We start from the raw sequence: 21870 nt of genomic DNA on the forward strand, positions 1-21870 counted from the left end.
TTTGTCTTAAAACAACATACATTTTATTTTCTTATTGTTCTTGAAGGCTGAAGTGTGAAATCAGTTTTACTGTGTTAGAGTCAAAGTGTTGGCAGGTCTTGTTCCTTCTGGAGGCTCTGAGGAGAGAATCCATTTTCTTTTTCTTTTTCTTTTTTTCCAGCTTATAGTAGCCACCTGCATTCCTTGGCTGTGTCTCTGTTTCCAAAGCACATTATTCTAATCTCTGCTTTCATTGTCAATTGCCTTCTCCTCTTCTGTAGTCTAATCTTCTTCTGCCTCCATCTTGTTAGATCACTTGTGATGACATTTATGGCCTATGAAATAATCCAGGACAGCATACCCATCTCAAGATCCTTAATTTAATCCCCCTCGCAGAATCTCCTTTGCTGTATAAAGTGACACAGGTTTTCCAAGCATTACGACCTAGGTATCTTTGGGGGCCGTTATTACAACCACATAGTGTAATAACGAAGCACCTTAAAATTTTTTTGCATATTAATGCTTATTTTCTCTTCCTAAATAAGGTATCATTTTTCCCCAATGTAATAACTTAGTGGAATAACTTATTTTACTCAGCTCTTAATGCTCATTTCTTTGTTCTTGTCTATGATATATGAATGAGTAGTTCCCATGTAGGCATCGTGTACAATCTCCTTATTTTTTCTGAAGAATATTTCTTAATGTTGTTGTTTTGTGTTGTAGTTGGTGTAATACGGTGCCCAGTATGCCGCCAAGAATGCAGACAGATAGACCTTGTGGATAATTATTTTGTGAAAGATACATCTGAAGCTCCTAGCAGTTCTGATGAGAAATCAGAACAGGTATGCTTCTCAATTTTTCTTTATATTCCTATCTTGATATGAAAATATGAATTATAAGAAAACATGCTTGAATTGTTACATAATTTAGGGTAGTTATGCCTTAGTTTCATCTTTCAAATTGAAAATGAAGGATATCTTTATTCTACACCCTCAGACCTGGTTAAATGAGATTAAAAGTCATTACTTAAAGATTCAAATCTTGTATAGAGTTTGTATTCTGAGACTTTTTTTTACCTACCTGAATGTTTGATCTGGAAGGGAAAGGATTTTGTTGAAGAGAAATGGATAACAAAATAATTGTATTCTAGGTACAGTGAATTAGTATATTTGAGAGCAAGTTAGAAAGTTTTCACCTTTTTGTTTTGTGGATCTATATTTTGTAAATTTAATGTAGCTTAGTATTTATTTCCTCCTTTAGGTATGTACTAGTTGTGAAGACAATGCAAGTGCAGTTGGCTTTTGTGTAGAATGTGGAGAGTGGCTATGTAAGACATGTATTGAAGCACATCAAAGAGTAAAATTCACTAAAGATCACTTGATCAGGAAGAAAGAAGATGTCTCAGGTAAGATAGAAGCAGTTTTAATGATTACTATTAATCTCCCTCTTTTGCCTCTATAGCATTTCTACTTATCTTTATAAGCTTTTGATACCAATATCAGTAAGAATTTAGAAAGTTAGACAAAAATTTTGTTTAGTTTAAAAATATGTGTTTTATTTTACTGCAGAGTCTGTTGGAGCATCTGGTCAGCGCCCTGTTTTCTGCCCTGTACACAAACAAGAACAGTTGAAACTTTTCTGTGAAACATGTGATAGGCTGACATGTAGAGACTGTCAGCTATTGGAACACAAAGAACATAGGTACAAAAGTCATAATTGCTTATCAAGAAATATTATAAAAAGTTCTTGTAAAATTATTTTTCCTAAAGCAAGTATTCTATAATTTTGTTAGCATTTTAAAATTATCAGTTTTGTGTTTTATGTCTTAGAGCAAGATATATTTTTGATAAATTATTTAATGGTTTCCATATTCATACCTAATTGTTTTATGGATATTTGTTGAAAATGTATCAGTACATGGATTTGGGTTGCAAGAATGGAGTTATATTATTTCTTTGTATGCAACGCCTCTGGTTCAAATACACTTTTTTTCAAGTGTTCTATGGGATTTAGGCTCTGGGCTGTTGTCTTAAAAGGTAATATTTCCATGGGTGTGGCTAAGTGATACCCATTTTAACATCAAAGCATAAATATACTGCTTTCATATTGGATATACAGTTTGTAGAAAAACTAGGGATTTATAAGCATCTAAGTAGCATAATTAATAATTCATTAATACATAGCTTTGTCTTTCAACCTTCTTTTACCCTCAGGATACAATAGTATTCACTTATCACCAGCCTGTTACATCTGAACTGTTCTGGAAAGTACTGAAATTTCTAGTCAGGTGTTAAGTTTGATTAACCACACTTAAATATTTGTTTTTTAACTCTAGGATGTCTTAGAGCTTTTAGTTCATTAGAACCATTGGAATTTTTTGGAATCCTCTAAAAGAAGGGGATACATTAATTCTGTTCACTAACAAGTATTGCATCTGTAGTTTGTGCCAGGCAGTTTTCCTAATGGTGCATGTTTGTTTAATTCACACCAACCACCCATGCAGTGTTGGTACTGTTTTAAAGGTGAGCGAGAGTTCTTACAGAAAGCTTTAGTAATCTGTACAAGGTGTCCCCATAAGTGGTAGAGCCAGGATTTGAACTCCAGATCTATTTTAGCCCATATGCTCATTTTCTCCCATGTGGTATTCAGAATATAGAATACAGTGTATGGAATCTTTCAAACTTGACCTCATAGGGGTAATGCTCTTTTTTCTTTTCCAAGGCACCTCCTACTGTTTTACAGAACATTTGTGTAGAAATGCTACTTTAAACTTTTGTATCCTTTGTTACAAAATGTCTCATCTTGCTTATGAATTGGCTAATGTTTTGCTTGAGGTGACTAATCTTATGAATGCCTTCACCTGAGGTCCAAATCTTACCCTTGTCTTGTAATCTCAGTAAGACATTAAATTACTTTCTCACAGCTGCAGTCAGATCTTTGAGCATTTAGATTTCTTACGGCTTTTTACATTGATGGTGAGAAACAGAAAGAATAGGAACATGGCATCCTTTATCCTGTGAACAAACAGCTTCAGCCACTCCTCTCAAAGTTTAACCATGTTCCATTCTTCCCTTTCCTTCACCACTTTCCTTTACTACTCATAGCCAACTCCTAATTATCTCTTGAATGTTCTTCCCTTTTCTTTCGTTTTTTCACCCTGTGATTTTCCTGGATAGACTATGGCAGAACCAATGGCACTGGACTTAAAAGCCTAGGTTCCTGTTACTACAACACATTTACAACTAGTCTCCCTGTTTTGAGTTTTATATTGTCAAATTCATTCTGTCCACATTGCTGCCAGTATCATTTGGCTAACATGTAGTTAAGCCTCACCCACCCCACCCCCTTTACAAACACTCTTCAAAGATACCCCATAGTCAAAGTTTAAAGTGCTCATTATTGAGTCTTACCAGATTCTTTCTCTTTATCATCTGTACAAAAGTTAGGAAACAGTCCGCAAGACCACCCTCTCTTCTAATACCAGCTGCAGAGTTCAGTAAAAACCCAAACATAGGGGATAACAGCATGCAGTCCGCCTCATTAATATGATTTGTTATTACTTATACCTTCTTCAGTTAGAGTGGTGGCCTTGTAAACAGGATGCTTTCTGTTCACCTTGGAACCACCATCCATAAGCCAAGCAGCTCTTTGTTAGCTAATAGACTTTATAGAGCACCACCTATGTGATCATAGCATTCAGCAGCTCCTCTGGTGGTTCAGAAGTTATATTTAGAGGAAAAGAGGCCAGCTACCTCTTTCATAAATACAATAAATACTTCTTTGCATCCTCCTGGTCGCATGTTCCTGCACAGACCATCTCTGTTTATGTGGAACGCTTCTGGGCCTTGCCTTCGTCATTAGAGTGTTCCCCTGTCACCCAAGACATTATGAGTATTTCAGGTTTCATGGTTATTTTGTGTCCTTCAGTCATAGAGTCAGTCTCAGTGCTGAATGGCAAGCTAGTAATTTTCTCTTAAATGACATAAATTTTACCATGGTATCCAGAACTTCTCTGGTCCAAAATCCTGGTGGGTCTCTGCTGAGTGGCACTGAGAGGTTTTTGCCATAAGTTTCAATCTGCGTAGGTACGTGTTGCTGACACTTCCAAAATCATGTCCGAGTGTGGATCACAGGGGCCCAAAAGCATCATGAGAAAGACTGCTTTTTGCAGTTCAGACAATGGCTGCCTTTGTTCAGGCCCCCGTTCAAATATGACCTTCTTTTGGGTAGTTGTATAGATTGGTGCTGGTAATATTCCCAAATATGGAGGGTGTGTTCTTTAAAATTCAAATATACCAACCAAATGTTGGCTTCTTGTTTAGTTCTAGGGGTAGGTGGCAGAAGCAGTTTTTTTTTTTTCACCTTTGGAATGTCATGGGTGGCTCCTGCCTAGGTTATTCCTAAGAATTTCACCAGTTTGGACAGGTCCTTGGACCTTTGCTATATTTAGCAACAGCTTCTCTTGGTCATGTGTGTCGCCATTGCATCTGAGTCAGTCTTACCTTCATCTTTAGTTTCTGGTATTATCATGAAATTAATATAGTATATTTTTACACTCAGGACCTGCATCAAGTCTAAATCTCTTCTAAACCATACCAGTAAGCTGGTGAATTGAAATAACCCTGTGGCAGTATAGTAAACATAAATTAGGGTCCTTCCACATCAAGGAAAATTGCTGTTTGGCTCTTTTTCAGAGTTAGAAAAAAAATTTGCATGTTCAGTCACTGAGTGCCACTCTTTTTTAGTCTGCTGTATATATTTTTTGTATTGTTGAAACCCTATCAAGGACTGCTGATGCTATGGTGGCACTACTTTATTAAAACTTTAATAGTCTGCTGTTACTCTTGATGAAACATTTACTTTTTTTCTTGATGAAACTACACATGGTTATTGTACAAAGAATTCATTGATACTAGCACTCCATCTTCTAATTTGTCATTAAAGTTGTAATCTCATTTTATCCATCAGGTATCCTATACTGTCTCAGGTCTACAACTTCTGTGGACTTGGACAGTTTTGTTTTTTTAAAAAAATATTTATGTATGTGTGTATTTTGCTGTGCCAGGTCTTAGTTGTGGCACGTGGGATCTTCAAGTTGCGACATGCGGGATCTTTAGTAGCGGCATGCAAACTCTTAGTTGCGGCATGTGGGATCTAGTTCCTTACCCAGGGATCGAACCCGGGCCCCCTGCATTGGGAGCGTGGAGTCTTAGCCACCGGACCACCAGGGAAGTCCCTGGACTTGGACAGTTTTAGTGGTTTCCATGTACCATGTCTAATCAAGACTCGCCTGAATGTGAACCTGTATGTCTTCTGTTTTACAGTACCAGTCAGACATAATATCCATTCCAGTGACATAGTCACATAAAGGAGAGATGTAACTACTTCACATAAAGTCTGTTCATATATTCCAACTTTCATCACCTTAATCCTATCAACCATCCCTCTCCTCCCAATCTAACCTTAGCTCCCATTAGGTCTTCAGCAGGTTTTAGAATCATAGCACATTGGGCCCCCATGTCAGGGAGTCCCGGAACTGTCTCTTATCCACCCCCTGGCTATTTTACCCACACAAGTGCATATTGCCTTGTATTTTCTAGCTGGGGTTGAGCCAGAAAACCCTGGCCTCTCCTTCAGTTTTCAGGTTGATTGATCCATGGAATCGTTGCTCCAGGCAGTACAAGGTCAGGTTTCTCATTGTCATCTTTGCCCTCCAGCTTTTAAAATTTCTTCATACTGGGGTAAATACAACAGTTGTTTAATGCCCTTTAATGTTGGGGACCAGCAGTGGCTCCCATTGGTCCACCCAACCTCCCAAGAGTGCTACGTTAAGACCTTTGTTTCAACACCATCATTGTCTGCTTTATTCACTACCTTCCCCCCCTTCCTTTTTTTTTTTTTTGTTATTTTTGTTTTTGTTGTTTATGGTACGTGGGCCTCTCACTGTTGTGGCCTCTCCCGTTGCGGAGCACAGGCTCTGGACACACAGGCTCAGCGGCCATGGCTCATGGGCCCAGCCGCTCCGTGGCATGTGGGATCTTCCCAGACCGGGGCACGAATCTGTGTCCCTTGCATCGGCAGGCGTCCTCTCAACCACAGCGCCACCAGGGAAGCCCCCCGCCCCTTCCCTTTTTAACAGCCACCTGAAGATTTCCATCCTGCTGGGATAAATCCCTTGACTCTCCCCTTTGTCTTTCCCTATTTTCTCATGAATCACTAGTTTTCTTAACTAGTAAGGCCCATAAAGCTGAGACAAATCTAATAAGGCATCTCATTATTGCTAGGTTTTGCAGCAGTAAAATTACATGGGGGTGCCCATGTACAAGGGTCCCCCTTAGTCACATTATTTACCTTGATCTTAGTAGGAGGCATACTCAGTAGATGAACATCCTGCTCTGCATAATGCTAATCTGGCGTGGCTTGCATGTGAGAAGCATATCAGCCAATTCTTCTGGGGAGTTCTATTTGGCATTTATAGGAGAAGGACAATTGCCTGTCTGAGGGTAAAAAAAACCTCACAGGGGCTTTTATCTAGTCCACCAAGCTAGCTGTCCCCTCAGGAATCACCTGCTGTGTATCTAGGTTATGTATAGCCATCTGTGGTTCCATAGTGAGCTGTGGGTCCTCCATCAGCTGAAACATTGCTGTTCTATTCTGCAGCATTCAAAATCAACAATACTGCCTCTAAGTAATCAGTCACTCTTACAATATTTTAGTAAAGGTTTTTTTCAGGAAGCATACAATGTCAATCCACAAAATGAGATAATTCCTTAGCATTGTAAGCTCTCGTTTCATTAGTTTCTTGATTTTGTCTTTCCTCAACCCGAACTACTTTGTGACTGAAGTCATAGAGGTGCTGTCTATTTTCCCAGCATAATTTTCCCCTTTGGAATGGCCCTGAGGCTAGTGGCTGTAGCTCAGACTGGCTGAAATCTAAACTTTGCCCAGTGTCAGGATCTGTCCCAATACACTATTTTACAGATAACAATAACCAAGGAATTGTTTCATTACCTTGTTTCTTATTAGTTTGCATTTCCTTGTTTATCCAGGGAGTCAACTCCTAGGGAGTTGGAGCTACAGTTTCTAAATTCTTTCTGTTGATAACTTTTACCTCTAATAACTGCATACCATGAGTGACTAGATAGTCATCCAGGAATCAAAGGTTCATAACCCTTGTCATCTTTTCCTTCCTCTTCCCAACCAGAAGTTTCAATGAGTCAGGATGGTTCTAGTGAATCTCACTTTTGAGGCCAACTATGAAGTTAGGGAACAATTCACAGGTCCTTGAGGCCAACTATGAAGTTAGGGAACAATTCACAGGTCCTTGAGGCCAACTATGAAGTTAGGGAACAATTCACAGGTCCTCCCTCACTTCTGACACCCAGTTGCAGAATTTGGGGGTCCCCAAAACCATTTGCGCTTCCTTTTTTTTTTTTTTTAATTTATCTTATTCATTCTCACTTCTGACACCAGTTGCAAGTTCAGGATTTCTTAAGACTACCCTCAGATTCAGTAATTTCTTAGAACTCACTGAAAGATGTATACTGACAGTTAACATTTATTACAGTGAAAGGATACAGATTAAAATCATCCAATGGAAAGACACAGAGCAGAGTAGTCTAGGAGAGTTCTAAATGTGGAACTTCCATTTGTGTCTTCTCAGTGGAATTCTTTTTTTTTGTTTAATCTTTATTTATTCATCCATTTATTTTGGCTGTGCTGAGTCCCAGCTGTGGTGCATGGGATCTTCAGTTGTGGCATGCCAACCCTTAGCTGCGGCATATGTGCAGGGTCTAGTTCCCTGACCAGGGATCGAACCCGGGACTCCAGTGCTGGGAGCAGGGAGTCCCACCCACTGGACCACCAGGGAAGCCCCCTCAGTGGAATTCTTAATGTAGTTAACTCCTCCTAGCAATAATGTGTGACAGCATGAAGAGAATATTGCCAACCATCAAGGCTTGCATGAGCCTTGGTGTCCAGAATTTTTTTTGGAACTCTGTCATGTAGATGTAGTTCACTGGCCACATGATTGACTGGTTTCCAGCCCCTCCTGAGGTTGAGCTGACTGTGTGACCTGAAGACTCTACCAGAAATCACATCATTAGCATATGGCCTAAGGCCTCAAGTAAACAAAGATACTTTTGTCAGACAGTACATTTCAAGGGCTTAGAGACACCCTCCCAGCTGCTGAGGGCAAAGGCCAGACTTCTCTTTGGGCAAGGTTAAATTCTTTAGTACACAATCTGCTATCTCCTATTTGCACTCTTACAGTAGGTAACCCCCTGTTTTAAACTTCTCTGCCTTTACAAATGCTATTTCTTAACAGTACACTGTCAGGAGAACTATTTCTAAAAGCCAGTTTACTTCTGTGTCTTGTCTTCCCTAACACTTTCGTTCCATCTTACCCACCCCGTTTCCCTGTCTGGACTTCAGGCCTTTTAGGGCTAGTTCTTTAAGGGACTTAGCTTCTCACATGCTTATTGATCAAGTCGGGTTTCCCACCTCTTCTTGAGTCACTCATGCAATTATGATAATATGTATTTTCTTAGAAAATCCCACCAGTTAGTAGAGGTTTTAAAAACATACTTGTGGGCTTCCCTGATGTGCAGTGGTTAAGAATCCACCTGCTATTGCAGGGGACACGGGTTCAAACCCTGGTCTGGGAAGATCCCACATGCTGTGGAGCAGCTAAGCCTGCGCGCCACAACTACTGAGCCTGCGCTCTAGGGCCCACGAGCCATAACCACTGAGCCCGCGTGCCGCAACTACTGAAGCCCATGCGCCTAGAGCCTGTGCTCCACAACAAGAGAAGCCACCACAATGAGAAGCCCACGCACCACAACAAAGAGTAGCCCCTGCTTGCTGCAATTAGAGAAAGCCCACGCACAGCAACGAAGAGCCAACGCAACCAAAAATAAATAAATAAAATAAATAATTTTTTTAAAAAGCCATTAAGAAAAGTTTAAAAGTAAATAAAAAAAAGAAAAACATACTTGCTTAGAAATAGACCATAAAGATTTTACAAAAATCTGTGTTTCTATCTCTTTCTTGTTTATAATGTTGAATAGCTGAGTTTATTTCCCTATTTTTTTTTTTTGCAGTACACGGGCCTCTCACTGGCCTCTCACTGTTGTGGCCTCTCCCGTTGCGGAGCACAGGCTCCGGACTCACAGGCTCAGCGGCCATGGCTCACAGGCTTAGCTGCTCCATGGCATGTGGGATCTTCCCGGACCGGGGCACGAACCCGTGTCCCCTGCATCGGCAGGTGGACTCTCAACCACTGCGCCACCAAGGAAGCCCTATGTCCTTATTCTTTATTAGCCTAGCCATAGATTTGAGTCTCTTGTTGGTCATTTTATTTTATTTTTTAAAGATTTTTTTGTTGTGGACCATTTTTAAAGTCATTACTGAATTTGTTACAATATTGCTCTGTTTTATATTTTGGTTTTTTGGCTGCGAGGCATGTGGGATCTTAGCTCCCTGACCAGGGATCAAACCTGCGCCCCCTACATTGAAAGGTAAATTCTTAACCACTGGACCTAGGGAAGTCCCTGTTGGTCATTTCAGTGATCCAGTTTTTGAAATTGTTTATTCTTTTTTTAAGTATTCTAACTCTCACAGTTCTCTTTTATTTTTTATTTTATTTTATTTATTTATTTTTTGCTGTACGTGGGCCTCTCACTGCTGTGGCCTCTCCCGCTGCAGAGCACAGGCTCCAGACGCGCAGGCTCAGTGGCCATGGCTCACAGGCTCCGCGGCATGTGGGATCCTCCTGGACCGGGGCACGAACCCGTGTCCCCTGCATTAGCAGGCGGACTCTCAACCACTGTGCCACCAGGGAAGCCCTCTCTTTTATTTTTATTCTTTGCTTAGCTTAATTTCATTGTACTTCTTTTAGGTTCTTATGCTGAATCTTGACTTTATCAAAAAGATGTGAATTTTTCATTTATTTATTTATTTATCTATCTATTGCTGCATCGGGTCTCATTGCTGCGCGCGGGCTTTCTCTAGTTGCGGCGAGTGGGGGCTACTCTTCGTTGCGGTGTGTGGGCTTCTTATTGCAGTGGCTTCTCTTGTTGCAGAGCGCAGGCTCTAGGCGCACAGGCTTCAGTAGTTGTGGCACGTGGGCTCAGTAGTTGTGGCTCACAGGCTTTAGAGCACAGGCTCAGTAGTTGTGGCGCACGGGCTTAGTTGCTCCGCAACATGTGGGATCTTCCCGGACCAGGGCTCAAACCTATGTCCGCTGCATTGGCAGGAGGATTCTTAACCACTGAGCCACCAGGGAAGCCTGTGAATTTTTCTTTGATTAAAATTTAGCCTCATTCCAGAATCATTATTGACTTACCTCCTCTATATAAGAATTTTGGGTCCCCTGCCACCCTTTTTAAGGTGATTGTTGCATAGTATAGTGATACAGATAATGAACTTTGGTGTGTGTGTGTGCGAGTGTGTATCTTCAAATGAATAATATGTAGTACCTTCCTTATAAGATGGCTGTGAGGATTGAGTTGAGAATTGTACCTGTAAAGTGCTTAAGACAGTAAGGGCTCAATAATAGTCTGTTACATTTCATTTATTTATGGCCATGCTGGGGGGCTTGTGGGAATTCCCTGACCAGGGGTTGAACCTGGACCCTCAGCAGTGAAAGCCCTGAGTCCTAACTACTGGACCACCAGGGAATTCCCTATTTTTTTTTGTTTTAAAAAAAAACACTTTATTGAGATCTTTGGTTTTCTTTATGGCCTCATAAATTGTTTTCAAAAAGGAAAACATCTGTAGAACTTTATGAAATTTTGTACCTCAAAGCACTTCATGATTTCTAGCTAAACCAAGGCATTATCCCTCCTCCTTCTAGTAATTTTCTTCACAGTACATGAATAAAAAATGTATAGACTTATAAAGGACAAGAATGAGAGAAGAGACACCAATGGAGGTTTCAGTTAATTTTTCAAAACCAGGGAAATGGATTGAATATTTGTTGGATCTGATGATTTACCTAGTAGAGTTGAGCCAACTACAGCCCAAGGGCATGCAAATGAGATATAAAGGAAGCTACTTGATTTATTTCCTAGAAACCTATGGTGGCTCAGGATCTAGAGGTGATAGGTATCACAAAAGTTGGGCTTATTCTCTGGATAAGTAGAATCAGAGGCCCTGGACTTGGGGATATTAGGTCTAGATTGAGGGTGGGGATGAGGTACTTGGCTGAAATTGGGGAGATTAAAGGATCAATCTGCACACTAAACTGTGAGACATTCACTTACCTCGACTTGCTTCCAGATTGCCAGTAGTGAACTTTTCCATTTCACTATTCTTCCCTACTCTGCTGTCTGGAATTAGAGGCTTTGTCACTCTGGAGAAAGTGAATAATTAGAAGAGGCCTCCTAATGTTGCCATTTGGGGTTCATTTCTGATGAAAAAGATGGCCTTACAGTGAACCCCATCAGTTCATAAGTTCTGCTCTCTCTCTCACACATGATTCTGAGCAGTTTTAAAGTATATTTAGGGACTTCCTTGGTCATCCAGTGGCTAAGACTCCTCATTCCCAGTGCAGGGGGCCTGGGTTTGATCCCTGTTCAGGAAACTAGATCCCACATGCCTCAACTAAGAGTTTGCATGTCGAAACGAAGATCCCGTGTGCCGCAACTAAGACCCATTGCAGCCAAATAAATAAGTAAATACTGACATATTAAAGTATATTTAAATATAAAAGGATATGAATGGATGGAAGGATCATCTGACATTTGATGAGAGCCACTGTCATATGCCATCCATTGTGGGATAGTCGAGAATTCTCAACTTCTCTCTCTTGTCTGGCTTCAAATATAGAGACTGTAAAATCTAAGTATTTCCTTTCTCAGCATTCCTGGCATTAGGGTACCTCTGATCCACAGTTTATGCCCCCAAAATAGAAACAGAATTCTGTTTAGAGGTTGATTTTCAGAAAGTTTTTACCTTCCTGACAAAAGGGACAGATGTTGCTGGTGTCATCCATCTTCCTCCTTTTTCCTTCCTTGAATTTGGATGTGATGCCTGGAATTCTGACACCATTATATACTCATGAGGATAAAGCCAAGATCATCTCAGTGATTCTAACTTTGATGTTGTTAAACTAACACCATCAACTGCCTACATTTGGTCTTGTTATGTGAGCCACTATTAGTCCCTGCAGCTGTACATGTTTCTGATTGACACAGCTGCCCTCATGAAAGGACATAACATAATACAAGGGCAAAAGGAAGTGCGAAATAAAAATTATGATGTTCTGAAAAATGGCAAGCTGTTGGTCACAAATTAAGGATAGAATCTCCACAAAAGAAGTAATTAAAGGGACTTCCCCAGAGGTCAGGTGGTTAAGACTCCATGCTTCTGCTTCTACTTCAGGGGGTGCAGGTCTGATCCCTGGTCGGGTTTGATACCTGTTCAGGGAGCTAAGATCCCACATGCCGAGCAATGTGGCACCCCCCCAAAAAAAAATTAAAATAAGAAGGAGCTCTTGGAAGTATGATAGGTGAAAAAAATCAATAGGTTTGGTAGATAAATTCTATTTAGTCTCCTAGAAAATAAAACAAAAAGAAGATTTTAAAAAGATTTAAAAATTACAAGAGATCAACTGCCAGCTAGTACAAATTATAGAAAAAGAAATGAAAGAAATGATCAAATAAATAATACAAGAAATTCTCCTACGAACCTAGAATTGCCAATCTGAAATGACCCATTTAATGCCCAGTATGCTGATAGTAAAAGGCTTCTATCAAAGCTGTGTATCATCATCATAAGATGACGATATGCTATGGGTTAAAATGAAGATCAACAGAGTTTCCAAAGAATCGAAGTAGGTAACCTGCAATGAAATGGAAATCTAAATATGATCTTTAAAAATAGCAATACTAGGAGGTAGAAGGTGGTGGAACTGTAACTTCAAAAGTTGAGGGGGGTGATAAAATTAAAATAAAAAGTTGTGGGGTGAGAGGGAAAGATTTTCAACCTAGAATTCTATATCTAAACTTAATCAGTGTGAGAGTAAGATGTAAACATTTTTCAGCATGCAAGGATTCAGAAACTGCCTCCCATACACCTCTTTCTGGAGAGCTATTAGAGAATGTGATCCACAGAAATGTTAATAAGCCAAGAAAGTGAATGGGAATGCCCAGATTACAGCTGTGCAGGAGCTAGTTTAGACTGAAGCATGAGGACTAAGGACCCCATTAAGGATGTCTCCAGGAAAAAATGGAACCACTTCTATTAAATTTGTTATATTAGGTCATTTGAAAAATAATATTGACAAGTTTTTGACATACCTGATGGAACATGAGAAACATTAGGAATCAATACATTGAGAATTAAGTCAATATTCCAAAAGAAAAAAAGTTCAAGAAAAGAAATTACTCTTATTATACTCCTTGGCTCATCGTTGAACAGTGTTTACAATCATTTATTAATTCAACAAATAGTTACATGCTTATTGAGTGCCAGGCATGGTATATTTCTGTGAACACAGTAAAGTCACTGTCCCCAAAGACTTAATTTTTCATGGTAGAGTCAAACAAATAATGAATATATCAGGTGGTAATTGTCATAGAGAAAAATAAAGCTGCGAATTTGGAACAGAGCATGTGAGCATGCAGGTTTGTAGGTTTTTATTTTAAATTAGGGTGGTTTCAAAAAGCTTCGGTGATGAAGTGGGATTTGAGTAGAGACTGAAGGAAGAATGGGAGCAGGCCTTGCTTAAATTTGGCAGTGAGGAGCATGCTTCAGGTAGAGAGAAAGCAAGTGCAAAGGGCCAGAGATAGTAGCATATTTGACATCTTTGAGTAACTGTATGGTCTGAGTGCAGTTAACAAGGGGAAGATTGCTATCAGATGAGTTCAGGGGCAGGAAGGGCCAAATTATTTAGTGATTTGTAGGTTATGGTAAGAATGTTGCTTTTTACTCTGAGTCAGATGCTCAAGCTTTTGAGCGGTGGAATAATTTGACTGATTGTTTTAAAAAGGATCGCACTAGCTCTAGTGAGAGATTAAAGAAAGAGCAAGGACAGAATCACAAGATTAAGTTAGGAGGTTGTTCTTAATAATTTTGGCAAGAAATAATGGTGGTTTAGACTAACACTAGAGATATAAAGATATAATCCAGTTCTAAATATATTTTGAACTTGATGCCTGAAAAAGATAATGTGGATTTGCTGATATATGGATTGTATGAGATACCAATAACACCAAGAGTTTTGGCTTTCAGTTTACCAAGAATAATGGAAGATTAGGATTGAATTTACTGAGGTATGGAAGACTGTGGGAAGACATTGTTTGTTAGGTGTATTTAGGGAGTTGATAGTTAAGTTTTGGCCATATTAAATTTGAGATCTTGTAGTAATATAAACACTGACTATTTTATGATAAAATCAGATTGGGCTTGATAGAAGTAGGGAGGATGGTGGTATGTGTTGAATTCTTAACTGTGTTTAATTGATAAAGCTATATAATAAAGGCCTATCATTTTGGAAGGCATCCCATAGACCTTCTGCCCCCATCATCACAGATTGGAGAAGGTCCTCACACTCAGTGTACCTTCTCAGAACTTCTCTGTTCCCTTCACTCTGTCATCATGAGGCAAGATGTAACATATACATTTGGAGTGAGTTTGCGTCTCCCGAAATGAGGGTCATGACTAAACCTTCGCATTCTAAGACCACACAATTCTGACTCTTCTATCCTCATCTGGAGTGAAGATGTGGTTGACTTGCTAGAACTAGAATTTCTTCTCCATTAACAGATTAAAAGAGAAAGCCCTAGGCCCCACCCCTGTTTACCACCAATATTTGCAATTTCTCCATTATTATCTGCTTTAAATCTGCTAGGACTAATATTATTATGTTCTTTATCCCTGTTTGTCATCCAAGAAAAGCCCCACACTCCCAGGTCTCCCCTCATCTGCCATGCTTTAATTCCCATAAGGCTCCCATGTGGCAGTTTCTGCTACTTTGTTCTCTGTGATTCATGGTTTGTCATCAGCAGGATTTCTATATCCTCAACCTCCTTTTTGATCCCTTTCTGTACCTCCTTTGCTATAATGGAAACAGGGCTCTAGGACATTGCTCCCTCTGCAGTCTTTTTAACTGGTGGCTGTTTTTTTTTTTTTTGCGGTACGCGGGCCTCTCACTGTTGTGGCCTCTCCCGTTGCGGAGCACAGGCTCCGGACGCGCAGGCTAAGCGGCCATGGCTAACGGGCCCAGCTGCCCTGCGGCATGTGGGATCTTCCCGGACCGGGGCATGAACCCGTGTCCCCTGAATCGGCGGGCGGACTCTCAACCACTGTGCCACCAGGGAAGCCCCATGGCTGTTTTTTCTTTGACATCCCATGTATTACTAGGCCTGGAGATGTGAGGTAGGTCTTCTCTTTGCTATTTTTTAGACCATTCTTCCTCCTTCCTCCCTGAAAAATCTCTAAATGTAGTGCTATCATTCTTGTCCCTCATTGATACTGTCACATAAAACCCTTGGGTCATTCCACTTTATCTCTTAGAGATTTTAGTTCCTAACTCAGTGGCAATCTGTGGTATTCTATTATTGTCTTAATTCCTGGCAATTTTAATATACTTAGATTTGATCCTTCTGACACTCTGGTCTTTGCTTTTTGAACTCCTTTCTAAGGTTTATGCCCTCTACATTGCCACTCACACCTGAGACCATATACTAGACCTTGGCATTTCCAATAGTTATGTTCAGTTTTAAGCATTCCTCTTTGTAAACACATATCCCATCATTCTAGCTCATTCTGCTCAGTACCAGACTTCAGTTATTCACCATACAGTGACTTATTTTAATCCATTGATTGTACTACCCTTTCACTTTACCTCATTTCTTTATGTTCTCACTTAACCCATTTTCAGTTTAATTTAATGGCTAGTCATTTTCACTCCCTTGCTTTTAGCCTGGACTCCCATATCCCACTTGGTTGAACTCCCTTGGCAAAACCACCATCCTGACTAAACTCAACTTCCATCATGCTTCGCTTATGCAGTGGAATATCACAGGAGAAAAAACACATAATGACACCAGCTGGTCTCACTCTCAGTTCATGACCACTTAACCTCAGATAGACCCTAATGTTGCCTGGCAATCGTGCTGTGCATTCACACCTTTTCTGTCTTAAATGTCCAACTTTCACCCTCTATTCTCACTCCCAAATATTCGTATTGCTTCCTACTTTATTGAGAAAAATGAAACAATCAAAAGAGTACTTGTGCAGACTCCCTCTACCACATTTACTTTTCTGCAAACACTTGTACCCACATTTCTACATTTCTGTCTTATCTTAATTAAACTCTCTTCCTCTATAAAGCCATTTGCTCCAATTAATACACACTTAGATTCCATCTCATTTTATGTAGCTGGGGACATTGCTTCAGCAGTTTGGCCTTTTCTCTGCCGGTTTCAGTTTTTTCAGTCTCTAGCAGTCACTCCCATCAGTATTTCAATATTCTGCTATTTTTTCTTCCATCTTTAAAATGAAGGAAAACACAAGACTTTCTCTTTAACCTACTTTCCCTGCTAACAACGGCCCCTGTTGCTCCTTGCAGCAAAACTTTTTGAAAGTATTGCTTGTAATCATGGTCTCCATTTTCTCCTGTCCCATTCTCTTAAATATACATATTTGACTATCATCATTCTCCCAGCAGTGTTCTTTTCAAGGTCACAAATAACCATTGCATTACTAAACCTAGAGGTCATTTCTGTCATCATCTTATATATTAGCAACATTTGACATGGCTGATCATTCCCTTAATACGTTTCATTTACTTCGCTACCAGGAGACCACATTCTTTCAGTTTTCCTTTTACCACGCTGATTACTTCTTCTCAGTCTCATTTGCTCATTTTTCTGGATTCCTAATTTTGAATGTGCCAGGCCTTACTCCATGATATACAACTACAGTCTTATGGCTTTAAATACCATCCATATGCTGGTGATGTTCAAATTCCTATTTCTGGCTTAGTACTGTCTCCTGAACTTTCAGATTTGTCTGTTCTACAGACTGTAATATCTCTACGTGAGTGTCTGCTTTCTCATATAATACAGTAAACCCTTTAACAGCACGGGTTTGAATTGTGTGGGTCCACTTACATGTGGATTCTTTTCACTAAATACATACTACAGTGCTACACAATCCAAGGTTGGTTGAATCCGCAGATGTGGAATCATGGATGAGAAGGTCAACTGAAAAGTCATACTTGGATTTTTGACTGCACGGTCAGTTGGGATCTCTAACCTCTGCATTGTTCACGGGTCAACTGTTTATCCAAAATTGAACTGATACCTTCTCCCAACCTTTTTCACTGGCAGCCTTGCCCCATCTCAATTTGTTGCAATTGCATTTTTTTTGTTGCGTAGGCCAGAAATCTTGGCATCATCCTTGACTCCACTGTTTTCTCATACCCAAACCCAAACATATCAGAACATCTTTTTGGCTCCACCTTTAAAATATATCCCCAAATCCCACAACTTCTACTACTTCATTGCTGTTAGCTCCATTGCTACTAGCCTGGTCTCAGCCACCATCATTTCTTGTATGGATTACTATGGTAGTCTCCTAAATTATCCCCATGCTTCTAATATTATCCCTCATCAGTTTACTAGAGATTCAGTTTACTAGAGATTTACTTTGAGATTCACTAGAGTGAATCTCAAATCAGACTGTGTCACTTCCCTGCCCAAAAGTAGTGGTTCTCTTGTTCAATAAGAGTAAAAGTCAGATTCCTTATAGAGGCCTATATACACGCATTTCATCTGTTACTATTCTTACCTCTCACTCTGCTACAGCTACACTGGCTTTCTTGCTGATTCTAAAACATGCCAGAGATGCTATTACCTGCCTATTTTCTCTAACTAGAACTTTCTTGCTCCACCTGTTTGCGTAGCTAACTTTCATATATCCATCAAGTCTCTGTTTAAATGTAACTTTGCCAGTGAGATCTACTCTGATCACTGTATTTAAAATTGCAGTTTGCCCCTTCACTCCTAATCTGCCTTACCCTGCTCTGTATTTTTTTATATAGAGCACTTATCACCTTCTAAACATATTCTATAATTTATAGCTTGTTTTTATTTTTTGTGTTCTTCCTATTAGAATGTAAGCTTCGTGAGGGAAGGTGTCTTTGTTTTATTCACGAAGTCCCAGGAGCCTATAACAGTATTTGACACAAACTTATACATTTCATCTGTTGAATAAATATTTGTTAATATAGATAGAGGAAAAAAAGAGGTGCTGCCTGGATATAGGAATTATCAATTATATGTTGTGTATTTTTATTGCATAAGTAGTTGAGGGCTCCTTGCTCTCTCTTTTAATTGGAAGCTCTTGCTCTTTTAATTGGAATGTTTAATCCTGTTACATTTAATGTATTTAGTGATAAGGTTAGGTTTAACTTTTTGTTTTTTATTTTCTCTTGTGTTTTGTTCTGTTGTTTCTTTCCTGCCATCTTTTAAGTTAAAACTTCTTTGGTATTTCATTTTATATCTACTTTTGGCTTTTTAAGGTGTACCTCTTTATTATTTTCAGTGATTGCTCTAGGGCTAATGATACGCAGCTTTAACTTAAAGCCTACTTAAAATATTGTACTATTTCTCACTTCACAAATAACCTTACAAAAGAATAATTCCGTTTATCAAATCCTCATCCTTTGTACTAATACTGTATCATTTATTCATAAATGCATTATAAACCCTACCTTCCAGTGTTTTTTTAAATGTTTAGACTCTTAAGGAAATTATGAGGAGAGAAAATAAAAGCCCAGTCTTTTATATTTACCCATTTATTACTATTACTGTTTCTCTATGTCTTTTATCATGTTCCTTTGTCCTGAAGAATATTCTTCAGCATTTCTTGTTTTGTAGGTCTGTTGGCAATGAATACTCTTAGCTTCCATTCATTGGAACATCCTCAGTTTGGAGGGATATTTGCACTATTTATAGAATTCTGGATTGACAGTTTCTTCTTTCAACATGTAAAAGCTGTCATTACTTTGTATTCCGGCCATCTTTGTTTTTAATTATATCATTCATACTGTTCTTGCCTGAATGTTGTTTGACAGTTCTCTGGCTGCTTTCAAGATTTTCTTTGGTCTTCACCATTTGAACCATGATGTATTTAGGTATGTATTTCATTCTGTTCATCCTGTGTGTGTTTCACTGAACTTCTTGTACCTATAAGTTTATGGTTTTCATCAAATTTGGAAAGTTGGCCATTTAAAAAAATTTTTCTCTCCACATTCTTACTGTCTTCTGGGACACCAGTTACACGTATGTTAGACCCTTGATTTTGTCACACAGGTCCCTGAGGCTTTGTTCATTTTCCTTCAGTCTATTCTCTCCCTTCTTCAGATTTTATAACTTTTCATTTGTCTTCATTTTCACTCACCCTTTCTTCAGTCATCTCCCATTTGCTACCAGACCCATGCAGTGAGTTATTTCATTTCAATTATTATACTTTTCTAGAATTTCCATTTTTTAAAATACTTTCTATTTCTCTGTTGGGATTTATTATCAGTTCATTCATTAAGAACCTGTTTTCAGTTAAATTTTAAATAAATATCCAGTAGCCCATTTGAGATCTTTGCTAAATATAGCATTTGGACTGTCTTGGTGACAGTGCCTATTGAATATGTTTTTCTTTACTCTGAGTCATACTTTCCTGTTTCTTGGAATACCTAGTGATTTTTAATTGAGATTTGGACATTGTAGATGATATATTATAGAAACTCTGAATTGTTTTATCTTCCTCTTCAGACTGTTGATTGTTGTTCTAGCAGGCAGTTAAATTACTGGCTGATCACCTTGATCTTGTGTAAGCTTGGTTTTATCCTTTGTTAGGAAGGATCTGTGGAAAGCCAAGGTATTTCCCAAGCCCCTCTCAACTTCTATAATCTATTTCTTGGAAGATCTTGTGAAGGCTTGATTTTAGGCTTTGTTAGGACAGGATAGGCCTAGGATAGAAATTATTCCAAGTATAGTCCTTTCATTTAATGTGTAGGCTTTCTGATTTCTCATGTAGATGCCTGGGGAGTTGAACAAAGTCAATTCCTCCTCTGGCTCAGCTGGAATTCTGTCTCCCAGAACTGCTTGACCTCTAGTTTCTGTCTTACAATGTCAGCTTTATAGCAGCTGCTCTCTGTTAATCCTTGCATAATCTCATCCTGTGTACGTACAGCCCAGATGTTTGCTAAGGATTTGGGAGGAAGGAGGAATTCACTTTTCCTTCTCCCTTCACCCCCACTCTCCAACCTCACCCCACATGGCTCCTTCCATTCTAGTGCCTTGCTCCATGGATTCCAATGGCTCAGGTTGTCCCAAGCCCTAATTTCTGCCTCCTCAGCCCAGAGAGACTTCTGTGTTCTGCTTGGTCTCCAGCCCTCTGTGCTGTTATCATGTAATTGTCTACAGACAGACAAGTGCTCTCTAAGGAACTGCAGAATTTTTCTGCATGTAGTCCAATGATTGAATATAGTTGTACCATGTATTTCTGTCTTATTTTATAGTTTTTGGTGGCAGGGCTAGTCTGGTGCCAGTTATTCTGTCATGGTTAATGGTGGAAGTCACTTTTGTTCCACCTTAATATTTTTTAATCCCTGATTGCAGTTTTCTGTATAGTTAGAGAAGGGTGTTTGTAGATTGTTTTTGAGGATCAATATGGTTTAAGAGAGTGTGGTTGCTTAGAATCTAATATCAGACATTTTTGTTAAAGAGTAACAGAAGTATAGTTTATGGTGACAGTAACTTGACTGGAACTATATAAGTGAAATTTCTCTAAAATATTTTCCTAAAGAAATACCTTTTCTTGGAATTAGGCTTTTAAATTAAAAAAAAATGGATGGACGTTTTGTGATCAGGAAGTTTGTTTGTTTGTTTGTTTTGCAATACGCGGGCCTCTCACTGTTGTGGCCTCTCCCCTTGCAGAGCACAGGCTCCAGACGTGCAGGCCCAGCGGCCATGGCTCACGGACCCAGCCGCTCCGCGGCATGTGGGATCTTCCCGGACCGGGTCACGAACCCGTGTTCCCTGCGTCAGCAGGTGGACTTTCAACCACTGCACCCCCAGGGAAGCCTGATCAGGAAGTTTTGAGGAGCAGGCATCAATTGGCAGAGTGGAGAAAGTGGGGACAGGGTGGGTAGGGTCCACAACATCACCCCCTCTTCCCTCTTGATGGGGGGAAGGGGTGAGGCAAAGGAACTCCAATCATGCTGTATCCAGATGCATGTGAGGGCTTTGTGGGGTAACCCTCCCTGCATGTTTTATCTCATAACCCTCCATGCATGCTTTATCTGAGTCTCCACCCCCAGAATCTCCAGCTTTTGAAAGTGGTCTGGATAAAGAAGTTGTTGTACTCTTAAAGAAGGGTATGGAATATTTCCCATGCCAAAGTGAAAATTAAGCATGAGACCAGATTGATGGACCCAAACCGCAAGCCACTACATTTTTTGGGAGGGAATATCTCAGGGGTAAGGCAGGGTTTTCCACATCTTGTCTCTCATAACCCCTTCTTGGGATAGGGTGCTGAGAAGTGTCCCAAGCAGTGGGTTGTGTGATGATAGGTGAAAGGGGTGGTTGAAGGAACAGCTGCAGACCTGCTGCTTCTAAGCTCACTCCTACCCCATTCTGGGCCAATACAATTTTATTTATTTGCTCCCTCGGATGACTGTACCTCGTGTCCCACTTTCTCCAGTATGCCAGCTGCACTAGCTGTTTGCGGATGACGTATCTTGTGCATTTAACTTTTTTTTCCATAATATAAATATTCTAGTTTTGTATTTTTGTGTATTTTAATCTAAGGCCCTCATTCCTGCACTGTGTTCTTAGGAGGTATGTGAGCAGTCTCAGGGATAAGTTGGCAGCAGCTCCG

General features: G+C 39.7%; 1 protein-coding gene across 3 annotated transcripts in view; it reads left to right on the forward strand.

The window, feature by feature from the left end:
• TRIM33 (tripartite motif containing 33) overlaps positions 1–21870 on the forward strand; it is a 147059-nt gene that overhangs the window by 71154 nt on the left and 54035 nt on the right. For all 3 annotated transcript variants that reach the window (XM_082832347.1, XM_082832348.1, XM_082832349.1), the window contains exons 2-4: positions 703–821; positions 1240–1384; positions 1548–1680. In XM_082832347.1, the coding sequence (XP_082688473.1) occupies positions 703–821; positions 1240–1384; positions 1548–1680 (397 nt within the window). The remainder of the gene's footprint in view (positions 1–702; positions 822–1239; positions 1385–1547; positions 1681–21870) is intronic.

This window comes from Leucopleurus acutus (assembly GCF_964270905.1).
Source record: "Leucopleurus acutus genome assembly, chromosome: 2".
Lineage (NCBI taxonomy): Eukaryota > Metazoa > Chordata > Mammalia > Artiodactyla > Delphinidae > Leucopleurus > Leucopleurus acutus.